Genomic DNA, 24,838 nt, shown 5'->3' on the forward strand with positions numbered 1-24,838 from the left:
TATTTTTTATTTTTTATTCCTTTTCTCATTCATAAAGTCTAGCTAATCAATTTGTTGTTTGTAGAAGACTCAAATTCCCTGTTGACCAATCTATCCATTTGTTGTTCTTATCTAGAATATGTAGGAAGCCATCATTCATTTTTTTTATTTTATTTTTATTCTTTCTTTCATTCATAAAGTAGAAATAGAATCTTCTTATCTAAAATTACGAAAAAAATTAAATTCTTTATTATTTAAAATTAATCATAAGAGTTTTAAGTTATTCTCACTCAAATATAATCTTCGTATATATCTTCCGACATAAGTAATAAAGAACTTATATGTTTTTCTTTCGTCCTTTCTAAACTCTAAAGAGCACCTATCTATCTGGTGTCCTATTAGAGAAACTCATAAGTATCCATATATTCTTGACATCTTATTTTTCTATATCAAAACTAAAGATACATAAGACATTTATAACATATTCAAATACTAATTGTTAGGATTTTTTTTTTCTTCAAGAGAATTTTTTTTTCTTCGCATCTTGTTTTCTTATATCAAAACTAAAGAATTTTTTTCGTAGCACACTCCCAATAAAAACTTCCAAATAAAGAACTGTGTTCAAGTGGTGATAGGAAGTCAATATTCAACAACATTAATCAATCACCCGTTACTACATCCTTGGGAAATTGCATTGCATGTACTGGTTGATGGTGGTGCTTCAGGTCTTCTCTTAACCATGCACTGTTGTAGATCTCTGCCAATTTACCGGTTCTAGTGTTTGAGAAGTACCCTGCCAGGCTCTCAGCTGTCTTCATGAGGGTATGAACACATCAATCTTAAAAGAAATAATTCTACAATTGCATATCCCATTATATAACGATAGACTAATTTGACGTGTTTCTCCTAAGCTTATGGTGATTTTTCTTCCTTCATTTTTTTTTCTCAGGGCAATCAGATCCATTATCACTCTGTTCTCTGAGGGAAAAGCGAGGAGAAGAATGTTGCAGGAGATTTGGTAATGGAGGACATAAGAAGGCATCTCCTTAGCAAGAAAACTCGAAGTGAAGATGACAGCTGCAATCTTCCACATCCCATGAGAATGACTGGTTTAGGGAGGACCTGAAATGTTTGGATGCATTGATGTAATTATTAATGGAAGATAATGGAGTTGAAATTGCATGGACAAGTCACGAATTCCAAATTACATTGTAAGCTGAAGGAGAGGCCAAATCAATATTAGTATAGTCATTTGATTCTTATATACCAATTCAAATATCTATCCAAAGATACCATGATATTAACGAAATATTTAATTCCAAATTAGTAGTTGTATACTAATTTAGCTCCCAAATTAATTATGAAGCTTACTATTTATTATTCCATTCCTACTATTGATAATCTTTTTTTTAAAATAATAAAATATTATTTTACTATTCATAGTCTTGATATTATCAATTTTATTTATTTATTCTTGTAATCCCTTATTTCATCTTAACATTGCTCCTGTCGACATTATCATCGTTGACTTTGCTCGCTATGATCGTCGTCTCGTTCTCTTTATTGATGCTCCCTTATGGTTCATATTATTATTGCCGATCTTATTCATTGTACACGTCATTATCATCGACCCCCCTTGATGTCAATCCTCACTTCTACGATGCCTCTATGATGATCTAACTAAAAGGTAATCTTAATTATCCTCCACAACAAAAGGTCGGAGACGAACTAGTCACACTAGCTTTCTTGGTCTAGTTTGGTTACCAATCTTCCTCTTTATATGTTTCTAGTCACAAAATTTCTTTCTTCCTTCATCCTTCCGTCTTGATTTATTCTAGATATGTGTAATTTGATGCCTCATCTCTTATATTGATTAAATGTGGATGATTGGAATACGGATGAAAAATTATTTCTTTCTTTTATTTTTTCATATGTTCAGTGATTGCGTTCATTTGTTTCTTTTGTATTATTGTTCGAATATGGAACTTTACTTTTTTTCTTTCCAACTATTTATTAAGAATGAGAAAAAAAGAAAAAAAAAGAAGAAAAAGAAAAGAAACAGGGGGGAATAAAAAGGATTGACTCGATAAAAGATTTTGTTAAAATTAAGTGACAAATTAAGGATATTTATATCCTCAAAAACCATGCCACTGGATTAACTCGATAAAAGGTTTGAGTTGATATCCTTGATGATTGCATTCATTTGTTTCTTTTTTTGTATTATTGTTCAAATATGCAACTCCATCCTTTTCCTTCCTAACTATTTCTTGAGGAGGAGGAAAAAAAAAAATAAAGAGAAGGGGAAAAAACGAAAAAAAATTATATAGATAAGAAGTGAGAAGAGCTTATTAGAATTAAGTGATAAATTAAGAATATTTATGTCATCGGATTGACTCGACAAATTATATTATCGAAATTGATTTGAAAGGTAGAGAGTATACGAATTTAATAATCACAAGCGATTAGAGAAATATCTTTCCAAACAAAAAATATTTCTTGAATATTTTTTGTTTTGGTGTGAAATTTCTTTATCTAAAAATCTCAAGCAAAGTTTCTTGTGGTCTGACATTTTCTTCAGATAAAGCATTTGAATGCAATATGGTTTTATGAAATTATATTTTTATATATTTTATTTTTTTAATTAATTAATTTTTAATTAATTAAGAGAGTATGAGTAGAACTTAAATTGGTCCTCGTGATGTTCTCCTTGATAAGTCTTAGCTGTCCATCGTAAAACCCTCGCTCCCGTTTTCCCATCAATTCGGCGAATCCAATTGGGAAACAAATGCATTATTTGATTCCAAAGACATTGGTCCACAGTATTAGAGAAATGACGCTTGGGTACAAACGAATTAGAGAAATGACTTCATGTCTCGTACCTAACAAATTTGTATCTCATGTTATCTCAGATGCCACCCCATTAAACGCGAATTGACTCTCTTTTCTCATTCTTTGTGAACTAGTCCCTCACTAACTTTATATTATAGTACAATTTGATATAAGTTACATTGTATCTCGATTATGTTTCGTGTGTTGAGACACGATGAGAGGCAAACGATATAAGAATAGTGAGGTTGCCAATACCTCATTAACATATAGCCAACCTTGTAATTAAGTTCGACGCTATGTGATTACATTTATAGCCAAAGGAAATGGGTAAACGTTCTAAATATTTAATTACAATATCAAATATAATAATCCTAAACCTCATTATAAAGAGATCTCCTAGGTATGTCATTCGACACATGAATTTTTTTCAATACTTAGACATAACATTTGTCCGAAAATATTTAAGCATTAAAGGGATCCCATTATGTATGTCCTAAACATAATTTTTTTATAGGCTTTCTTATCTAACACATTTGATATCAAATTTCTGACACTTTGAATTTTTTTCAATACTTAAGACATAACACTTGTATGAGAATATTTAAAGATTATAGAGATCCAGGTTTTCTTATCAAACACATTTGATATCAAAGATGGAAGAGATCCAGATTTTTTTATCGAACGGATTCATCTTATCAAACACATCTCTTACTCGAACATAAGTTGAGCTTGAATCCCTCCATTTGTCGAATAATTAAATTATGCTCCGATAGAAATATTGATGGAAAAATTGGTGCTCATGAGAATTTTTTCACAAATTCTGAAAAATACTAAAATCTTTCTTTTCATAATTTTGTCCGGTCCTCGAGAAGAAAAAAAAAATCGTTCTTTACCAATGCATGTCTCAGGTATATATCCACAAAAGGAGTATTTTCCTGTGTTTTAAACACCAGATAGGGGACAGATTACAACCTTCCATTTCTTCTATTTAAAACCAAAACAACTAACATTTATAAACATTAATAAAAAATATCACAGTTTTCCACCATCTCATTGAAATAAAATGGACTGTGGTACCCTCAAAGCCAAACCATCCGACTCGATCGATTCCTCGATCTAACACCAAGAAGAAGAAAGGGAAGGAGCTTCTTCTCTTTTCGTAAACAGAAGACAACATATGAGGAATCGATCTAACACCAAGAAGAAGAAAGGGAAGGAGCTTCTTCTCTTTTCGTAAACAGAAGACAACATATGAGAAGTGTCGATGAACAATAACCTTGGTGTGGACCATTTCCACTTGAAATATGAAGCTGTTCATAATTTAACTATATTCAAGAAATATCCCCACAAATGTAAATCAAACAGAAGGATCAGATCTTAATATAATATATAATATCACAGCTCACTGGTTAACAAAGTGAAGAATAACTGAAGGAAAGGATGCATTCATTTTGATTTCATACAAGCATAGTTAATGGCAAAACCAAGACAAAACATGATAATCCGAATAATATCAAAAGACCAAAATGGCCATATAGCACCTAAACTGGTAATAAAGTCTTCACACAAACCGGGAATACAAATTGCCAATTCTTGCAGTTCTGGTGGATTAAGTACCTGAGGTAAACAAAAACATGCATGATCCAAAAGAGGATGCCTGTTAGCATGTTCCAGTCTACCTCACAGTGATAATGTCGTCAATCTTCAAGATCATTCTCACACACTCAGTGGCTAGTGTAATTGCACTAGTGCTAACCAACAGTGGCTGCACGACATTCTCCTCCAATATGTTTGTGATCTGACCCTTCCTCACATTGATACCAGTGTTGATCTCACCCTGGGCATGTCGGTTCCTGAGTTCTGTAACGATAGCTATTGGGTTTAACCCTGCATTCTCTGCCAGAGTGTAGGGAATAACTTCAAGAGCTTCTGCAAACTCCTTTATACAGTAACTCTCCATTCCTTGAAGTTCTTTTGCCCAAGCACCGAGTTGTCTTGACATCTCAATTTCTGGTGCACCGCCACCAGCAATGAGAAATCTCTTGTTCACCAAACATCTGAGCATGCCATGAAGTATGTCAATTGGAGTCCATATAAATTCTTCATAGAATCAAATAATGTAGTGTAAAAAAAAAATTTCTGCATCTAAAACAACAAAATACTGTGAGGTGCAACCAACATCGCCATTAAAGCAGATAATAACTTCATACAATTGGTAATTGGCAAAGGTGCAGAAAAAGAAAATGGACAGATCATAGAGAAGGTATATAAAAAACACATGGAGAAGCCACTGACAACATGACTAAAGATTAAACAAGAAGCTTTGCATGGGTATTTGTGTTGTGTATATAAATTGTGTCTGTGTGGATAACACTTAAACTATCAAACATTATATATATGTGTGTGTGTGTGTGTGTGTGTGTGCGCGCGCCTCTTGAAAGCTTGTCTTTGCAAGTACTATAAACTTTAGTTAGATAATTCTCCTAGCCATACTCCTGAAACAAGATAAACTGCTGAGAGTTAAGAGCAAATTGTGTATAACACTTAAAATAGCAAACATTCTGTATATATATAACCTGCAAAGTTTGTATTTGCATGTAATACAAACTTTAGATAGACTTTTTCCTAGCCATAATTTCTAAAACAAGATACCATGCTAGAAGAAAAAAGAAAGTTTATAGTTGCATGTAATACAAACTCTAGACGAGATAATTTTCCTAGCTACAATTTCTAAAACAAGATAAAATTCTAGAAGCTAAAAAGATTATGGATTTGTGCAATTTAGTTATAAATAAAGCATCTTTCCTATTTAGCCTCTCGATTAACAGAACAGAACAATAATGGCAGCAATTGATTCACCTGCACAAATCAAGAAACAAAACTCCTTTCCACAGTAATAGGATAAAACAATCTCAAAACCTAACTCAACCAAAAATGTAAATGGCATAGAACATACTCTACATTATATCAACCTTCTTACATAACTCAACAAAAAATGTAAATGACATAGAACATACTCTAAATTATATCAACCTTCTCACATATCTAATCAAATCATCGAGAGATCACCCATCTCCTGATTCTACCACAAGCCCTCACAATCCCAGACAAACTTTATGCATTCACTGTTGCAAAATTTTATATCTTCAAACAAATGGTAAGATTAATTCAATCAACTCCCATTAATCCTTCAGCATATTTCACTGGCCTCTGCTACCTAGCAATATCAATGATAGCAACTACAACAGCTCAAGAATAGGCCTGACAGGAAAACATCACAAGATCCAATCCCTCTCCAATCACCCCAGTTCTATCCCCTTCACCAACCAAGACACCTCATCAGGCAACCATACCTGAAAAACAATCCAAAAGCCCTAAGTGTACCTTTTGGCTAAAGCTATGATATTAACCAGAACCACAACAAATTTTAGAGGGAAAAGAACAGATTATTCAACCAATTCATAATTGATTTCAGTAAAGAGATGCCAAAACAACAATGGATTGAATTGACCTGACAACACAGAGAGCATCATGGAGGCTGCGCTCTGCCTCATCAAGAACGAGCTGATTCGATCCTCGGACAAGTACAGTTGTCGTCCTCCCCATGTCCTTTATCCCTGTGATCTTCACGATCTTCCCATCCCCAACTGAGACCTCCTCCACACAATTTGCGAAGCCAAGCTTCTCCTCTCGGAAGTGCTCGATATTGGCGATTGGCAGGCAGTTCAATGTCTTTGTCACAAACTCAATCTCATCCCTTTCTACATCCTTAATCACCAGGATCTTCGCCTTGGCCAAGTAGTGTAGCGAGAGATCAGTCACGGCATCCCTAAGAATGCTTTTTTGGATGAGGAGCACATTACAGCCTGTGGCCTTGATCTTCTTAACCATCCCTAGAATATAATTTCGCTCCTCGCGAAGGATCCGATCCATCTGTGTGTAGTCGGAGACCACAATGCTTTGCTCAATGTCAGTCTTTGGTGGCGAGATCTGGAACTGGATGACTGCAATCTTGGCATTCTCAACCCGAGTAGGGCCGCCGGCTGAATGGCTAACCTTCTTATCAAAGACGAGCCCTTTCACCAGCTCGGTGTCATCTACGGTTCCACCGAGCTTCTTCACGATCTTGACATCACGGAGATCAACGAGGTCTGGATGGGCAGGATCGACGACGAAGAGGACGGCGTCGACGGCCAAGGGGGCGAGAAGGGAAGAGTACTGGCTGACGACCTTGCTGTTGAGGGAGGTGGCAGCGGACTTGATAAGGGCGTCGCGATCGGAGAGCTCAAGCGGGATGGCCATGCCGTGGAGGATGTCTACGGTGCGGAGGGCGAGGCGGTGGAGGGCGTCGGAGACAGCGGTAGGGTGGACACCGGCGGAGAGAAGGGAGAGGGAGCAGCGGAGGAGGGAGCCGGCGAGGACGACGACAGTGGTAGTGCCATCACCAGCGGCGGCGTCCTGGGAGCGGGAGAGGTCGACGAGCATCTTAGCGGCAGGCTGGAGGACCTCCATCTTGTTGAGGATGGTGGCACCGTCGTTGGTGATAATGACCTCGCCATTGGCGGAGGCGATCATCTTGTCCATTCCCTTGGGGCCCAGGCTGGTGCGCACCGCGTCGGCGACAGCGCGGGCAGCGAGGATGTTAGCCTGCCGTACATCGTCACGCCTCTTCGTGTCAACATAGCTCTCCGTCTTCGAGGAGGAGCCCCGCGGGGCGGCGGCGGCGGCAACGGTGGCCATGAGTTGAGCGACCGTGGAAGCGGAGCAGGAGCGAGAAGGAGAGGCCTGTCAAAACCCAAACCCTAGACACCGACTAGAAAAAGAAAAAGAATAATGAGCTTTTAAGAATAAGTCGAGAAGAGCAGGAGCGCGTGGGAGAGTCCGGAAAGCTCCCGTGAGAGAGGTTTGGGTCATTGGACCCACACGAAAGAACCAGCCCATGGGCCTCAAATGAGCCACCGCTGTCACACCAAGGCTTCGTTGTATCCAATATAGCAGTGTGGTCTGTCACACAGATCACCACAAAGAGACAATCAAACGGTTGCGGAAATAAAGCAGGAAGCACTTGGATCATCGATCCACGCCCGTCGGATGAATTCTCCACACCCGTCCGATCTCCTCACGTCCCCATTCTCACGGGCTCCCTTTTCCCTATCGTGCTCAAAACATTGAACACCATCTCCCGTGCCTGTTCTCTCGGCACGTCAGATGATGGCCCCGCTCTCAACAAGAAGATGATATCACCTGCATCACACGAGCGACCAAACAGCAATCGTTTCATCTCTATTGGTAACGAATCGTTTCATCTCCAGGATCGATGTATCAACCACAAGGTTAACCATCATTCCCTGTTCAGTGACGAGGTCGAGACACAGGATCCCGACTTGCAAATGATCCCATCACTGAACAAAAACCCTAACTCCTCGTATCTCCCACGCCTCACTCACTGTTCCATGCGCTCTCTCTATCTCTCTCTCCTCTGGGCTCTCCTCCTCTCGTTTCTTGAAAGAACGATACGAAAGAGAGCACGTTTTGGAGTAATTTTATCCCTTGAAGTGGGTATATAAGGTCGGCGGCGGGTTCATGAGAGGCAGCGAGCTATCATGCTCTCCGCCGTCGTCCTCCGGGGCTGCCGCCGCCTCACCATGCCTGTAGCACGCTCTCCCCACCTCCGCTCCGTCTACCCTAGAAGCACTTGTCCTAATCCCAGAGGTAGCTTGAATTTTCTTAATCCTCGCCTCCTGCCGATGAAGACTGGCGGCGGCGCCGGTGTGTACGTCCCGCCGATCCCGCGGCTCCGGTCCATGATCGCCTCAGCGAACGGCACCCTAACCACAGCCCGGTCGGTGGACTATGACTGGCGGGATGGAGGCGGACAGGGGATCGCGGTCAGCCCGCCGCCGCCTGCGACGACTTCTTCTGGAGGCGATGGGTATCCATCTTACTTCCACCAGCAAAGCTCGCATTATGCGAGGTACGCTTATGATGATTACTCCGATGATGAGTCTGATCGGGACGTGGAGGCGCTGCCGGGGTCTAACAAGGTTTGTGGCGTTTCTTGTTGGTCTTGTTTCTTGATGCGCTTTATTTGCCGGTATTCTTATTCAATTCAATGTTCTACTTTTATATAATGATCTTATTTGGGAAATTGATATGTTACTAAATGGGAATTGGATCACTCAGTTCTCATTGTTTGAATTGGTCATCACTGGCAACTCAAATTAGGGTGTACACGTTAGTTGGTGCCTTAATTCTGGCTATGAGTCTGTAAGCGTAGGCTCATGTACCTTCTCTTATTGGCTTAGAGCTTAGGAAAGTCATGGAAGCTGCACGAACGTTCTTGGTTGTTATTTTAGCTGTAAATGGTTCCCTGCAGTGACTTAAATTCTACAAAAAAGTGCAAATTTTTGGCTACCTGAGAATAGGTGCAATATTCTTTTAGTGTGGTACCGTACATCAAAGATACCGAAGCATGTATTAAAAAAAAATAAGAGACTTATAAGTTACCAGTAGATTATATAATTTATGAACTTATACAACAAACATAAGGAATTAACAGTGGAAATATTTCAACTCCATCACGATCATGTAATCTCAATTAACGAATTAACAGTGGAAATATTTCAACTCCATCACGATCATGTAATCTCAATTCTTTTATTATTATATTATATTTTGTGTGTGGATTTGCTGACCTGTTTGACATGGTTTGTTACTATTTCTTTTCATTTCCCTTTGTAAGAGAATTGAAGATGGGACACTGTTGTAGTTCATATGTCTGGTCACAAACCAAAATACCATCATACAATTTAGGGATTCACACTCTTTATTCAAACATTATTATTTGCTTTCCATCTCTTTGGTTAATCTCATCTCTACCTCACATGTTTTCTTTCCTTTAATCTTGTATATGTACTTCTGACATGTGCACAATTGACACATCCCATAGGTTATTAATAATCCACACACTTATGAAAGGTTGAGCTGGATATACTTGTACTATTGTGCTGCCCATTAGATTATCCTGCCTGAACATAAATTAGTCGAAGTATGGCACAATGAGGCTTGCATGTATGCTTATTTCTTCATCTGCACATGATCAATTGAGCATTTGCCTATTGTATGTTTTATTAGTCTTATTATCCAGTTTATACCATAAGCTGTAATATGTTCTAGCTTTTTTTTTCTCTTATGAATTCTGCTTTCTGGAATGGTTAGGGCGCATCAAGTTTGGATAATGTTGATGAATGGAAGTGGAAACTAAGCATGCTTCTTCGAAGTGAAACTGAGCAAGAAATAGTATCAAGGGAGAGAAAGGACAGGCGTGATTATGAGCATCTTGCTGCATTGGCTGAGAGAATGGGATTGTGTAGGTATGTTTTTGGAATCCCTATCACTCAACTGCTGCAACCTTGCATCTTTTTAAATTACTTTTTAACATACTACACTACCTCACGACATACAATCTTACCCTTTTCAGTCGGCAATATGCGAAGGTCGTTGTCTTTAGTAAGGTGCCTTTGCCAAACTACAGACCAGATCTTGATGATAGAAGGCCCCAAAGAGAGGTACTACTAAATAACTCTTGATGACCCTTGCAGTAGTCTAATCTTGTTGAAACATCCAGATATTTATGGTAGCTGAATCATTAATCTTGTCAAAGTTATATTTATATTGTTTTATATCATTTGGGTCCATTCTTTTTTCTTTCTTTTGTTAGTAGTTGCTTAATGTTCGGACGTTACCTAGCACTTGTGCCTGATAGGTCTCAATTCCTGTTGGTCTGCAAAGAGAAGTTGATGATATACTTGGGGAATATATTGCTCGAAAGCGAACAAATCGAGAAAGCTTTCCAAGTATTGGATTTTCAAGGTCAAGTAGCACTGACAGTTTTGCCACCGATGAAGGGTTTTTTGAACAACAAGATTTACAGACATCCACAAGTGTTGTAATGGAGAAAATTCTCAGACGAAGGAGCTTGCAGCTACGTAATCAACAACAGACTTGGCAGGTCAAAATTTTTTTCGATTCTTCTAATTTCATAAATAACTAACAAGGTAGCATTTTTTTCTACAATCTTATTATTTGTATCTTTTTCTGATCTTTGTAAAGACATGGTGATGATATGTTTAAAGTATCTGTAAACTTCAGGTTTTTCATTCATTATGAATATATGATGACTACACTTGATTTGTAATGATTCACCATCATGACATTTCCATAACTATATTGTTGATTATAGAGCTTGAACCAAAGTTTTGACTTTCTTGTGGTAGAATGGTTATATATTTTGCAACCAGATGAATTGACATCAAACTTCTCAGGCAGTTCCAAATTCTTAGGATGGACTGGCTTAAAAATTCCAGGTCTAGTTTGAAAGATATACCTATCCCATAATGTGAACTCATATATGGCTTGGTGTTAACCCATGACGTGTGGATTAGTTGTCATCATTGGGCCAAAATGCTTAAGCTCAATTTGATGGTAATTAACAGCATGTCCTAAGACCAACTCAATTGTCCTCCCATATCCGATGCAGTAATTCCAGTTAGACATTAGTGAAGCCACATATTATTTTTCCAAAATGGGCCCAGTTAATTACATGTGTTGCACATTGTCTTTATATTTCCTTGATTGGAAGCTCCATATTTGTTGCTTGCTAAGTATAAGGTTGATGTCAGCATGACTCATGATAGGTAATGTTTGAGATAATAGCAATATAGAACTGACAAAAGCTTGGGATGAAAGAAAGAAGCTCCAGAGCTCTTGCTTTTTTTTTTTGGGTGCCCATTGCTAAGGAGGTGAGATTTAGAGAATAGTTGTAAGGAGATTGTTTTTTTACGTTCCATGGCACCAAGCTCCTATTGTAACTCTCTTATAGTCTCCCAAATATAGTAAAACTTATGTTGCACTGTTCTTTAATGGGCGTAGACCTTGTTCCTGAGCCAAACCATGTAAGATTGTGCCTTCATTGTAACTGATATTCTTAGTATGTATTGCTCGTGTTTGGCCAACGTTTGGATGTTCAATGTTTGTGTTCTGATTACATCAACTAAATATTTGTGGAGTTAATTGGTCCTAACCTTCACGCATCCTTGCTCAACATCTCCTTTCCCCTGCATATGGCCTCTGCCTGCAGGATGGCCAAGAATGTTAAAAGACAGACAATAACTAGAAGTGAAAATTGACTTGTTGCTTCTCCTGTGACAATCAGACGTTCATATTGCTATTTCCGTATGTAAAATCTTTATGCTGCTCTAGATCTCAAGCTAGTTGCAGATTTTGACAGTTCCACATTCTTGTGTAGGATTCTCCAGAAGGTCAGAATATGCTCGAGTTTCGTAGAAGTCTTCCTGCTTTCAAGGAAAGGGAAGCTCTGTTAGCAGCCATATCTCAAAACCAGGTCTTTCGGAACTATATGGTCTCCTTTATTTTTCCTGTTTCATCTGCCACTGATCTTATATGTATTTTTTTTTCCTTGAACTTGAGATGTAAGTATTACTGTACACCATTTTTTAATTATCGTTGTTTTGTATCTTCCACGTAATTAGACTTGACTGTAATTATAAAAAATGTATTTTGAGTTTATCAACCAATGGTTTGAATCAAAGTTGAATGGCATTATTGACACATGATATTAAGATTGTTCACATTGATTGTACCTTTTTTCTGAAGCACAAAAAACTGTTACTTAATCATACAAGATAAAACGAGTCAAAGTTGAATGGCATTATTGACACATGCTATTAAGATTGTTCACATTGATTGTACCTTGTTCCTGAATCACAAAAAACTTTGTTACTTAATCATACAAGATAAAACGTACAGATCTGGGATCTATGCCATCCCCAAAAAAGGGAACTTTATGTTGCACATATTTAGAGATTTATGTCGAGAAGAAATATTAGAAACAATAGCTCGGAGGGACCAACGAATAGTAGAGATTCCTCCGACAAAATTGCAAACATTTACTGCATCCACCTTTAGCAAAATATTGCAGAGTTTAAGCTCTTCAATCTTTCTAATCCCCATGAGTAAGGCTAAGTACTCAACCATAACAGCAGATTCAACTTGACATGTCCCGCCACCCACCTCAGAATGGAGTTGTCCCTAAACTTGATAAAACCCATCCCCGTCCACCTTCCCTGTGAAACAAAAGGAGCCGACAGTTTCTAATGTAAAGTCAAAATTAGACTGCTTGGCTAAAACTTCCCCAACAGCTTTCTGCATTCTCCCCTCAGGCATGTTCCATCTAATGTAGTCACTAGCATAGGACAAAACTCTGTGCAGCAAAGAGGTTGGTTTAACCTGGTGGTTGCTATATTTGGCCCCACTGTGCTAACCCAAAGAAATCAAAGCCCAGAAGCGATAATGGAAAGAAGCCACTCAAAAGTACTAAGCTTCAAGGATCCAGTCCCCACTCAACCAGGAGTCCATTTAGCACATTGATTGTATTATTAACTCTTTGTTAAGATCCTTGTTTTTTTTTCTTATTTTGGATGCTTATGCTATAGCTCGATAGCTTGCTTGAGGATAGCTTCTAGCTTATCCATTATCCACAGGACGCCATGGTGCATTTCTTTTTTTACTTGTACTTTTATCCAAAATTGTGATTTGTTTTTTCATTCATACAACCAAACATGTTGTCATCTGAATTTTGTGCATCCCTTGACAAACTATCTAAATTTATGGATTATGAGTGCTTTATACCAAGGATCGTCAATTTGGGTATCAGACCCGTTTCGATGATCTGGTCTGACTGGTGCATACCAATCAATACCGATGTACCATGTGTCATAGTGTTTTAGAGAGAAAAAAAAAGAAGGAGAAGAGCAAGGGGTGGTGGAGGAAAACGAAGAAGAGGAAGGAAGAAGAAGGAAGAAGTGAAAGCAGTGGAGGAGGTGAGGGAGGATGAAAGAAGAAAAAAGAGGAAGCAATGGAGAAGAGGTGGGAGTGTACTGGGGAGATACATGTTGGCGAGCGGCAGCAATGACGACGTCGAATGGCAATGGCAGTGGCAGAGGTTCATGAGAAGAGGGCAACGGCAAGAAGAGGGCTTGCATTCGGGAGCCCTAATTGCAATTTTAGGTTTTTTAATAAATACTAAGTAGGACCAAACCCAACACTGCTTTAGGTTTTTTTTTCTTTTTTTTTTCCCTCAGTTGTGTCCATGCCCAGATCGGTATGTACTGTCCATTTCATACCATTTCAGGCAGTATCACAATCATTGCTTTATACCACATTTGGTCCTAAAGATGTTCAATCTTAGGACTCAGGTACATCAAAGTATTTAGTAACTTTCTTGTTAATGTACAAGTTTCTGTCCTCATACATAGTGAGTTATAAAGGACTAATCTGATGAACTATATACAGAAACAAAATACAGTAATGAATTTTAGTCATTTGTGATGGTAGTTTTTGTGGGTTCCTATTAACATAAATCATTGTGCCAATTGTTTCAGGTCAGCACATGCTGGTGTGCTGATCATCAAGTCATGTTGGCACATGGTCAGTCAGACTAACATGGTACATACTACATACTACATAGTACATAGTACACACTACACACCATACTTGGAAGGTATTTTCCTGCCCTCAGACTAATTTTTGTGTTTGTGGACTGGCACAACTTGGTACATAGTCAATACCATACTAGGAAAGTATATTCCTATCATCAGGCCTCAAAACTACAATCCTTGCTACTTTATAAGATGATTACTATTAACTTTCAGTGTGATTTTCTTTCCTTCCATCTAGGTCCCAAAGGTTTTTAAAGCTGGGACAGCAGTTCCTAACTTCTGGCCAGCTTGTATAGTTCCATATCCAGTATGGTATTGACAGTAGGTGTCATGCTGTATTGGCATGTCATTGGCACAAGCATATGTCCCCATACATGTTATGCTTTTCCAGACAAAACACAGGGCCATGCCATGATAAGAACAATTGAAGCTTTAAATTTTTCTTGTTTTCACTTTAGTGCTAATACTTTTGGAGCATCTTTTTGGAATTTGGAGATTCTGTAGGGATTGGATCAAGTATTTAAGAGGTGAATTGAAATCTGACTCCTTATTGCTTGTTATGTGAAGATGCAATTTTTTTACAGTTTATCTACTTCCTCTCCAATTCAAGGCAGTATTGATGTTCATACTCCATCTTGAATTGCACTCCTAGCTGCCTACTGACCCAATGTGTTATTTGATGCAACTATTGAGAACTATATGAACTTGACATTGTAAACTTATTAGTTCATAAGAGAGCCTCTATATAAATTGTAGCCACCCCTCACTCCTTGGTTAGGCCAAATTGCATTGTAAACTTTTGTCATACTTGAAAAGTCATTTTTAAAAGTTTCATTCATCTATGTAGAAATTTGGCACGAAATGATGTCAGCACTAGAATTGTCTATAAGTGGTGTTCTGAATGGAATTTTTCTTCTGAGTGTTCCTTGTTGTGTCTTCTTGTCATCAATGTTGGGTGCCTATGAAGTGCTTCAGCACTGAATGCGACCATTATTTTTCTGAAGCAACAATTGTAGCTGTCATCTTGTAAGTCCTGGTGTCTATAACAGCTGCATAAACAACAGAGAGAAAATAGAGGGTGATGAGGAAGCACATGAGAATGGGGTGAGAGAGCAAATTTGACAAGAGTATATAAGTGAAAATGTTTGTTGATTTCTTCTTGATGTTGTACACCTCTGCCACTTTGGATGTGTTTCTTTGGGATTTTGCACCAGGCATTCCCATGATCCTGTCAGCATCTCTTCTTATAAAAAGGAAAATGCATAGCTCTCTCTCTCACTAAGATGCAGGTTTGTTGTTTTTCTGGGTTACAAGGGGTCTGAACATTTGCAATCAACCCTACCTATTGCTCTTTTCTTATTTGGCCTTCATGGGACATCACCAATCTATCATAACTTAATGATCGAAAAGACATTCATGTCTTAGGCTAATAATTAGGTAGTCATGCTCAACATAGGCCGGTGGTTTACTCGCTGCATAGAGAATCATTCATTCTTGTCCATATTTGCTTTGTCATTTATAATACAGTGTACTCTTGTAGCTTCCCTTTCAGTTAGCTTTTCCTACATGTAACGGTATGTGTGTCTGGAATTTTTGGGAGAAATAAAACTAGTTGAGGCTGCTAAAATGTATGTCACAGTTACCTTTGTTTTGTTTCCTTGTCTTTCTAATAGTACCTCCAACTGCTTTTCAATATATCACTGGAGTTTGTTCATGCCGGAGTGTCTTCTGATAAAAAATCTAAGTGCCTATCTTTTTTTTGCCTATTCTTCCCATATTTCTGCTAATATTTGTTTGGTAATTGGTAAATTTATGGTCCGTACTGCAGGTGGTCGTTGTTTCAGGTGAAACAGGATGTGGTAAGACAACACAACTACCTCAATACATTTTAGAATCTGAGATAGATGCTGCACGTGGAGCAACCTGTAGTATTATATGTACTCAGCCAAGGAGAATATCTGCGATGGCTGTTTCTGAAAGGGTCGCTGCTGAAAGGGGGGAGAAATTGGGTGAATCTGTGAGTGCTGATATCATGAAGGCCAAAAAGCTACAGATATTCTCTATGTTAATTAGATTTGATTATATGAATGAATTAGTAATTTGAATTTGCTTTTGTAGGTTGGATATAAGGTTCGTCTAGAAGGTATGAAAGGAAGGGAGACTCGCCTACTTTTTTGTACGACAGGAATTTTGTTAAGGAGATTGCTAGTTGACAGAAACTTGAAAGGTGTTACCCATGTTATTGTTGATGAAATTCATGAACGCGGCATGAATGAAGGTGATATTACATTGGTAAAGAACCTTCATGAATGAAGGCAGATTTTCAGGGCAAAGTAGCATATGTCCTATAGAAACTAACCCATCACTTAATTGTCACCAGATTTTCTTCTGATTGTCCTTAAAGACCTTCTTCCCCGTCGTCCGGAACTTAGATTAATTTTGATGAGTGCAACTTTAAATGCTGAATTGTTCTCTTCGTACTTCGGTGGGGCTCCAATGATACACATCCCTGTAAGTTGTTAGAAAATTGTTAAAATATCTCATATTGTTCTTTACTAATCTGACCTGCGATGTTCATTTGGTGGTTTTGCAATGGAATTTTAAGTTATTTTACTTTATAATACCATATTGCACCTTTTCTTTAGAAGAAAAGTAAAGCACTGGGATCTACCTTTTACCATCTGCTCCTCTCTTTTCTGTCCATTGAATTATTCCCATCTCTCTATCATTGCTCTCATATTACACTCTTCCTGTTTATTAGTACCCTTTTTCCCACCCACCTCCCTCTAGTCTCTTCCCCTCTGTTTGCTCCATCTTTGGTCCTCGTATTGCAATCTTCTCTTTATCTTTTTGTGGTCATCTTCTTTTGGCAGTTTGTTATGTTTGTGTATTTTTTTGAACCAGCAACTGCTTGGTGGTTTTTTTTTTTGGGTGATAGGACATAGGGCACAGAGGACATATAAGATAGAAGGGCGTGAAGTTTGGATTCCTGATACTCTTGATGCATATGCATTTTTGTTTTCAGCATTTGTGACGCATGCTTGGATTTGCCTTTTACTAATTCTTGCATTTACTTTTTAATGCTTCATTTTGTCCTGGCAATGCAAAATGTCTTGGTATCTCTTGGATTGCATAATCTGTAGGCCTTCTGATTCAATTTACAGGGTTTTACGTATCCAGTTCACACACATTTTCTGGAGAATGTTCTGGAAATTACTGGACATAGGTTGACTCCATACAATCAAATTGATGATTATGGCCAAGAGAAGATGTGGAAAATGCAGAAACAAGCTATGAGAAGGAGGAAGAGTCAAATTGCTTCTGTTGTTGAAGTATGAAAAGTATTCTTACTCTCAAGTTAAAGCTTTGTTTAAAAAATTATTTCTAATGACCTTAGAACATATTCAGGATGCTCTAGAAGCTGCTGATTTTAGGGAGTATTGTTCACGAACTCGTGAATCACTATCTTGTTGGAACCCTGATTCAATTGGCTTTAACCTTATAGAAAGTATTCTGTGCCACATTTGTCGGAAAGAAAGGCCCGGTGCAGTTTTGGTGTTTATGACTGGGTGGGATGACATTAATTCTCTTAAAGATCAGCTGCAAGCTAATCCTCTTCTTGGAGATCCTACAAAAGTATTGCTTCTTCCATGTCATGGATCGATGGCGAGCTCGGAGCAGGTGAAAATTAATCCTGCTTCTCTTTATAGTCTTTCATATTCTGATTTCGTTTCTTCCTGTTGTATGTCTAGATTATTCATCCCATCGATATGTTCATTTTATCTATGCTTGTGAAGTTTGTTTCATTTCTGATGTTGAGCTGCTTTCTCCCATTCAAGATGTATATTAGTCTTCCCTACTGACTGTATTTGATATAACATGCTGTGTGTTTTCTTATCTTCTTCTGTTAACAGTAGACTTATTTCTGAGCCAGTTTTTTTTTCTTCATATGCAGAGGTTAATATTTGATAAGCCCGAAAATGGTATAAGAAAGATAGTTCTTGCTACTAATATGGCTGAGACAAGTATTACGATTAATGATGTGGTTTTTGTTGTTGACTGCGGGAAGGCAAAGGAGACTTCATATGATGCTTTAAATAACACTCCTTGTTTGCTTCCAACATGGATCTCTAAGGCATCCACTCGACAAGTAAGAATTTATTGTTCATCTGCTTAAAATTTTTGAGTGGAAAATCAGAAGTAATGATTTTACTCAAGTAACTTTTTGTATTTTATTCCTTTCAATTTTTCAAATTTAGTGTGTTCCTCTCCTTTATTCTTATTTGATTCGATGCACTTTCTGTAGTGAGATTAACTGTGATGTAAATCTTAGCTTCTCATTGTTCATTGTGCAGAGAAGAGGGAGAGCTGGTCGGGTGCAGCCTGGGGAGTGCTATCACCTTTACCCAAGATGCGTGTATGATGCATTTGCTGACTACCAATTACCTGAACTTTTAAGAACACCATTACAATCCCTTTGTTTGCAAATAAAAAGTCTACGCCTAGGAAGCATATCTGAGTTCTTATCCAGGGCTTTGCAATCACCGGAACCTCTGTCGGTATTATTCAATTCTAATTTTTCTACTTTTCATGTCAATCATAGCAGCTAGCGAATAACTGAATCTGTCACTTATTTGCTTCAATGTTTCATATTTTTTTTCCTTTTCTTAGAATAATGAAGGGGGTTGCCCTTCACCTAGAAAATTAACTGGTCCACTACTTGGGAACTGCCTCCACAAGGGTTCAAACCTAGGATCTCTTCAAGATGAAGGGTGTGAACCACCAGGTCCACCACTAGGCCAAGGCCTGGCTGGTGATTAATTTGTATTTATTACGCTTTTATGACCTGGTTTCACTATCTTTCCTCACTTTAGTTGTTCTGGTGCTCTGCAGAAGCACTTATCTGTTTCTTTCTTGTAGGTACAAAATGCCATTGAGTATCTAAAAGTAATTGGGGCACTGGATGACAAGGAAGAATTAACTGTTTTAGGTAGGAAGAGATCTGAGGGTTTATTTTGTGGTCTGTTGTATCGTTCGCCTTTCTTCTTCTTGAAAGAAACTTGTGTTGAATTCTCGTATATTCCTTTCACAGGACGCCACTTGTCAATGCTACCAGTGGAACCCAAATTGGGAAAGATGCTTATATATGGGGCTATATTCAACTGTCTTGATCCTATACTGACTGTTGTTGCTGGTCTAACCGTCCGAGATCCATTTTTGACTCCGTTTGACAAGAAAGATGTATGTGAACCACACATGTGCTTTTAATTGATTCTTTTACTTGACATAATCTGCTGATTATTTCTTCTCAATGTCGCCTCCTTATTGTTGATTTAGTATCTTTTTTATTGTTTTTTGTGTATACAGAGTGACCCAATAGCCCCTGTTTCTTTTGTCTTCTAGTATATCTTTATGAACTTGCCATTAAAAGAAGCAGATCTTTGTACCTCTGTTTGGATTTTTTTTTTTTTTTTAACATTTTAGTAATGGTTGCCTTATGATGATGAAGCAATTACTTAATGTTAAGTATCTAGAAGTGTTTTTTTTTTGCTGATCATTTTAAATGGTTATATTGATGTCTATAATTTGTTTTGGTAGTTGGCTATGTATCAGAATCAGTTCAGTTTAAGTCTAGGCATCTCAAATGAGGAGCATTGCTAAACAAGAGTCCTTGCTATCTATTCATTGGGTAGTTTAAAGATATTAGTTTGTAAGCATGTTAATTTGCTAAGTATGTAGTTCTTCCCAGATAAAGATGCTACTATAATGGTATGAACTGTTTGATAGTTTAGACATGTTATCTTGGTCTTTTAATGTGATAGCTTGTCATATTACGGTATTACCCATACAGGTGGGTTGTTGAATTGAGATCCAGTTGCAGAAAAGGTCATTCCTGATCTGGTTGTCCATTTACACTAGGAGTCTAACAATGAGAAGTTTGTAATAGTTATATTTTATTATCTTATTGCTTAAAATCAGTTTCATTTATACTAATTGACTGTAAAATTCATCAATGCCATCTGGAAAACCTAATGCCTGGGCTTCTGTATTATACGTGGTATCATTTTGTGCATCCATTGCACTATATTGTATTAGTTTGTCTCCTGCAGGTTAAACACTTGCCACTATCTGGGACCTTTTCTTAACTTGCTTTGGTGCAGAAATTAACTTGCTTTGATGCAGGCTGCAGAATGTTTTGAGTGCTCGATTTCCATTGATTCTATTTCTTACGTTTAATAGCTTGTGTTTCTCAAATTGGTTATTCTTTACCATTCAGGGTTCTTGGAATTTAATTGTGCAACAATGTTTGAATTCTTTTTGCAGTTGGCAGAATCTGCCAAATCTCAGTTTTCTTGCCGTGATTATAGTGATCATCTAGCACTAGTTCGAGCTTTCGATGGATGGAAGGATTCAGAAAGAGAGCATTCTGGATATGAGTATTGCTGGAAGAACTTTCTTTCTGCTCAGACATTGAAGGCCATTGATTCTCTTCGGAAGCAATTTCTTTTTCTTCTGAAGGATACAGGTCTTGTTACCGACAGTTTTAGTACATGCAACAAGTGGAGTCAAGATGAAAACCTTACCAGGGCTGTGATATGTGCTGGATTGTATCCTGGAGTTTGTTCTGTTGTTGTAAGTTCAATCATTTTTTTCTATCTTTAATTTTTTATCTTAAGAACCATCCATTTTTTTTACAAAATAATGTTTACAATCCATGTTTTCAAATATTTTTTAATACGAATGTTGTGATGTCAGAACTATCTTGATGATTAACTTGAAACTTTGCAGAACAAGGAGAAATCAATTTCTTTGAAGACGATGGAGGATGGACAGGTCATGCTTTCCTCGGTGAGTTTTTTCCTATTTGGTCTACTTGACGATCAGAGTACGTGTTACCTGTCCTATAAATAGAAGTTCATGACACTACACAAATAGCTGCTCTATGCGATATAAGATATATTTTTGAGTATCATTTGTTCTTTTCAGAATTCAGTCAATGGCAAGGAGTCTAAGATTCTATATCCTTGGTTAGTTTTTAATGAAAAGGTTAAGGTGAATTCAGTATTCCTTCGTGACACAACTGCTGTGTCTGATTCTGTACTGCTGCTCTTTGGAGGGAACATCTGCCGAGGGGGGCTTGTAAGTTTCTTGAGTTCCACTAATGCTATTTATTTAAAGTATTTTGAGAAGTCTTTGCTATGAGTTGTCTTAATATAATCTTATATTTTGCAGGATGGTCACTTGAAAATGTTGGGTGGGTACCTGGAGTTCTTCATGAATCCTGATTTGCAATCGACTTATCTAAATCTTAAGAGAGAGCTTGAAGAACTTATTTACTTCAAAGTAAGTCTTAATACCAGCTTTTAATGTGCAGTTTGAAGATTTGGATAAGACAAAAGAAAACTAATATTTTGTCTTAATATATGAAACATACACATGTTTCCTGACTAATTAGGATGATTGTCATTAGGTATGTTATCAAACAGCCACTTTCCCATGATTATTGATAGCCAATTGACTAAGCTTAAGAGGCTTCACCATAATTTAGCCTACTTTGCTCTATGAAAAAGCTGGTCTTGTCATGTGAAACATCCACATGTTTTATGACCAATGATGATGATCATAGGTATTTTATCAAACAACCACTTCCTAATGATCATTTGGAGCCAGTTTTAACTAATAGCTGAGCTTAAGAGGCTTTGCATAATTGCGTCCATTCTGTCGCATGAACTTGCATCTGCTTGTGTTCAATCCAGAGAATACAGAGAACAAAAGACTGAAGCCTTGTTTAAACAACGGTCTTTCTCTCTAATGCATTACATGCATCATGCAAATATAATTCAATTCAGAAATTAGTCTCATTTTCTATATGGATTTCCATTTTATTCATCCCATTTTACTTCTGATCTTTGAAACAGCTTGTCAATCCTAGAATGGACATTCCGAGCAGTGAGGATCTCCTGTCGGCAATAAGGTTGCTGGTGGCAGAGGATCCATGCAGTGGCCGATTTGTCTTCGGCCGTCAGGAGCTAAAGCCCAAGAAGGAGAAGTCTTTGCTTGCAGGTAGCACAGGTGGTGGTGACAACTCCAAGAACCAATTGCAGACGTTGCTCACCAGAGCTGGGCACCAAAACCCGAAGTACAAGACGAAACAACTTAAGAACAACCAATTCAGAGCCATGGTCGAGTTCAACGGTATGCAGTTCCTTGGCCAGCCATGTAGTAACAAGAAGCTTGCAGAGAAGGATGCTGCAGCCGAGGCACTCGAGTGGCTTCAGGGTGGGACCTCATCCGGTTCTCGGGACCCAGATCCTATGTCCATGATGGTTAAAAAAAAGAGCAAGAAGCAGCATCACAGAAGAACTTAACAAGTGTGATATAAACGATCGTTTCTTTCTCCCTACAACGGAGAAGCTGTAAGCATCATAGGAAATCACACGCCATATTTTTATTTTCACAGGGCAATTCAAAGTCCGGAGTTGGCATTTTGTAGAACAACAGTTGGATGCTATTTTGGAGCAGGAAGATTAGGAAAGAAGCTTATTAACGTTAACCAGGCAGGTGTCTTTGTACGTCATAATCAACCTTCATGTGCCTCTGTTCTTTTTGCCTTCGACTCCTTCGCCTGTGTACATTTTAAACTCATGTATATGACGCTGCTGATCCGTGGGGCCGACATTTATTGTATGTCTACCAGCGTCAGCAGTCTATGTTGCTTTTTCTCCATTAATGAACGTAGTGACACGAAGGCAGCATTGGATCATCCATCTTCACCGTCAGAAGAGCGAGGGAGGGTATCCTTGGTGTCACGCCGGTGGCCTCTCAGTTCATCTCCATCAGGCCATAGTTTATGGTCTTACACATGGTGAGTGAGACAAAATGCCAAACACCACATGGGCATCTCGGTCCTCTGATCCTATTTTCTAGTCGAGGCACTGACCGCGGCAACGCATCTTGACCCGAATCTTTCGATGAAGGATAACATATTCAATTGTTTTCTTTAATTTCCTCAATCGATCGGCATCTGTCCTCGAACTCCTAAACCCAATCTCTAAAAAATTGCCGTAGATTCCCATTCGCCCGACCAGCAGCTGATTCCAATTATCATGGCTTTGCAGTGTTCACAGAGGGGGAAGACAAAAGACCAAGTCGTCGAGTTAGGGTCAACGGTCAACAACCCGACAGCGGAGCATCGAAGGGCATGGCATGGCTTCTACTTCAAGAATCTACAGTGGCACCAAGCGAGACACAGAGACATGGAAACAACAACTCGTGGCTTAGAGAGCACATCACGCGCGTCCGTCGTCTCAAGGCTCCCACTCAAACACGACGGCCGAATTATTGTGCCGTAACTATCATGGTCGGGCCTCAGAGAGCCAGTGGGAAGGTGTCAATGTGTCGGGCATTCGAAGTTAGGTACGTGAGCCCACGGCTGTCCCCATGCACTCTCAATTTGAGGAGTCGGAGATGTCCTTTTTGTCTTTGCGGTCCTGTGACTCCCCAGTTGTCCTGTAGCTAAGGAGGGGATTGGGCTGGCAAATAACTGGCACGACCTGTAGGCTATTTTGTCGTCTCCTCCTCACCCTTCTTTGCTTACCATTCAAAGAGAGAGAGAGGAGAGTTTAAATTTATCTCTTTTTGTCTGTTGACACATTCGAGTTGATCAATGTATTGTTACATAATTAATTAATACATCTATAATAATAAAAAATTAATTAAAAAAATTCATCTCTGACATTGTATTCATATATTCTTTCGAGGAGGGGGGGAACTGAATTAGATCGGATAAATGAATCGAAATAAAAAATAAAAAAAATTAATTATTTAAAATCAACTTATTATAAATCAAATTGTGTTTATTTTTAATAATCACATGAATTGATCGTTTCAATAAAACTAATCGTTTGAATTGAACTAGACCGGATGATCGGACCGAAAAGGAACAAAATAAAAATCTAGTCATTTGAAATCGACTTATTAGAAATGGAAATGAGCCGATTGACCTAGGTGATTTTTTATAGTCATATGAATCAATCATATTAATAAAACTAATGAATGGATCCAAAAAGAAAAAAAATCAAAAAATTAATCATTTGAAATTGACTTATTATAAATTGAAATGAGCCGATTTACTTGGTTGATTTTTAATAATCATATGAATCGATCATATTAACAAAAATATATTTTTTAATATTATATTTAATTTTAAATTACATTTATAGCATCACGCACTTGTGCAACTTCTACTATAATTTTCTTGTTAAGAAGTGGACGAGCTGTGTGCTTATTATTATTAGTCTTCTGATGAGATGCGTTTCTTTTGATTGGGATAGATTTGGATTTAGATGTTGGAGAGCTAATTCATCAGCGTTATAGATCGAAGCTTAAATAATGGAAATGACAATGATATGTTAAAATTCTTCATTGTTTTGGATAAGATTCCTAAGAGAATGTCCGTCTCGTACAATTGGAATTGCTTTGATAAAGACCGGACGTCGAGGAAGATTAAC

At 38.1% G+C, this 24,838-nt stretch overlaps 2 protein-coding genes across 3 annotated transcripts; one reads left to right on the forward strand and one right to left on the reverse strand.

The window, feature by feature from the left end:
- Window positions 1-4,233: 4,233 nt before the first annotated feature.
- LOC135628249 (T-complex protein 1 subunit delta-like) lies at window positions 4,234-7,628 on the reverse strand. Its single transcript, XM_065134846.1, has 2 exons — window positions 6,320-7,628; window positions 4,234-4,865 (listed from the first exon to the last, which is right to left on the reverse strand). The coding sequence occupies exons 1-2, from the start codon at window positions 7,546-7,548 to the stop codon at window positions 4,484-4,486; spliced, it is 1,611 nt and encodes a 536-aa protein (XP_064990918.1). The 5' UTR covers window positions 7,549-7,628; the 3' UTR covers window positions 4,234-4,483.
- A 632-nt stretch (window positions 7,629-8,260) lies between these two features.
- LOC135628244 (DExH-box ATP-dependent RNA helicase DExH3-like) lies at window positions 8,261-22,947 on the forward strand. 2 transcript variants are annotated; one of them, XM_065134835.1, is made up of 19 exons: window positions 8,261-8,852; window positions 10,027-10,181; window positions 10,289-10,376; window positions 10,574-10,819; window positions 12,116-12,211; window positions 16,156-16,344; window positions 16,446-16,605; window positions 16,708-16,838; window positions 17,492-17,659; window positions 17,736-18,008; window positions 18,283-18,477; window positions 18,683-18,886; window positions 19,248-19,317; window positions 19,420-19,568; window positions 20,652-20,960; window positions 21,117-21,176; window positions 21,315-21,467; window positions 21,561-21,671; window positions 22,247-22,947. In XM_065134835.1, the coding sequence occupies exons 1-19, from the start codon at window positions 8,412-8,414 to the stop codon at window positions 22,694-22,696; spliced, it is 3,648 nt and encodes a 1,215-aa protein (XP_064990907.1). In that variant the 5' UTR covers window positions 8,261-8,411; the 3' UTR covers window positions 22,697-22,947. The 2 variants fall into 2 exon arrangements, 1 of the variants encoding a protein (XP_064990907.1); XR_010492806.1 differs by lacking the exon at window positions 22,247-22,947 and having other exon boundaries at window positions 8,267-8,852; window positions 21,117-21,213.
- The last annotated feature ends 1,891 nt before the right edge of the window (window positions 22,948-24,838 follow it).

This window comes from Musa acuminata, chromosome BXJ1-3 (assembly GCF_036884655.1).
Source record: "Musa acuminata AAA Group cultivar baxijiao chromosome BXJ1-3, Cavendish_Baxijiao_AAA, whole genome shotgun sequence".
In the NCBI taxonomy this organism is placed as follows: Eukaryota; Viridiplantae; Streptophyta; class Magnoliopsida; order Zingiberales; family Musaceae; genus Musa; species Musa acuminata.

What these genes read in the sequence shown, in the direction of transcription:
- LOC135628249 (XM_065134846.1), bottom strand. Translation starts at nt 7,548, where the DNA reads ATGGCCACCGTTGCCGCCGCCGCCGCCCCGCGGGGCTCCTCCTCGAAG. An exon ending in GATGCTCTCTGTGTTGTCAG is followed by an intron (nt 4,866 to 6,319) that starts GTCAATTCAATC and finishes TGGCATGCTCAG; the next exon opens with ATGTTTGGTGAACAAGAGAT.
- LOC135628244 (XM_065134835.1), top strand. Translation starts at nt 8,412, where the DNA reads ATGCTCTCCGCCGTCGTCCTCCGGGGCTGCCGCCGCCTCACCATGCCT. An exon ending in GAGAGAATGGGATTGTGTAG is followed by an intron (nt 10,182 to 10,288) that starts GTATGTTTTTGG and finishes TACCCTTTTCAG; the next exon opens with TCGGCAATATGCGAAGGTCG. An exon ending in CTAAGGCATCCACTCGACAA is followed by an intron (nt 18,478 to 18,682) that starts GTAAGAATTTAT and finishes TTCATTGTGCAG; the next exon opens with AGAAGAGGGAGAGCTGGTCG.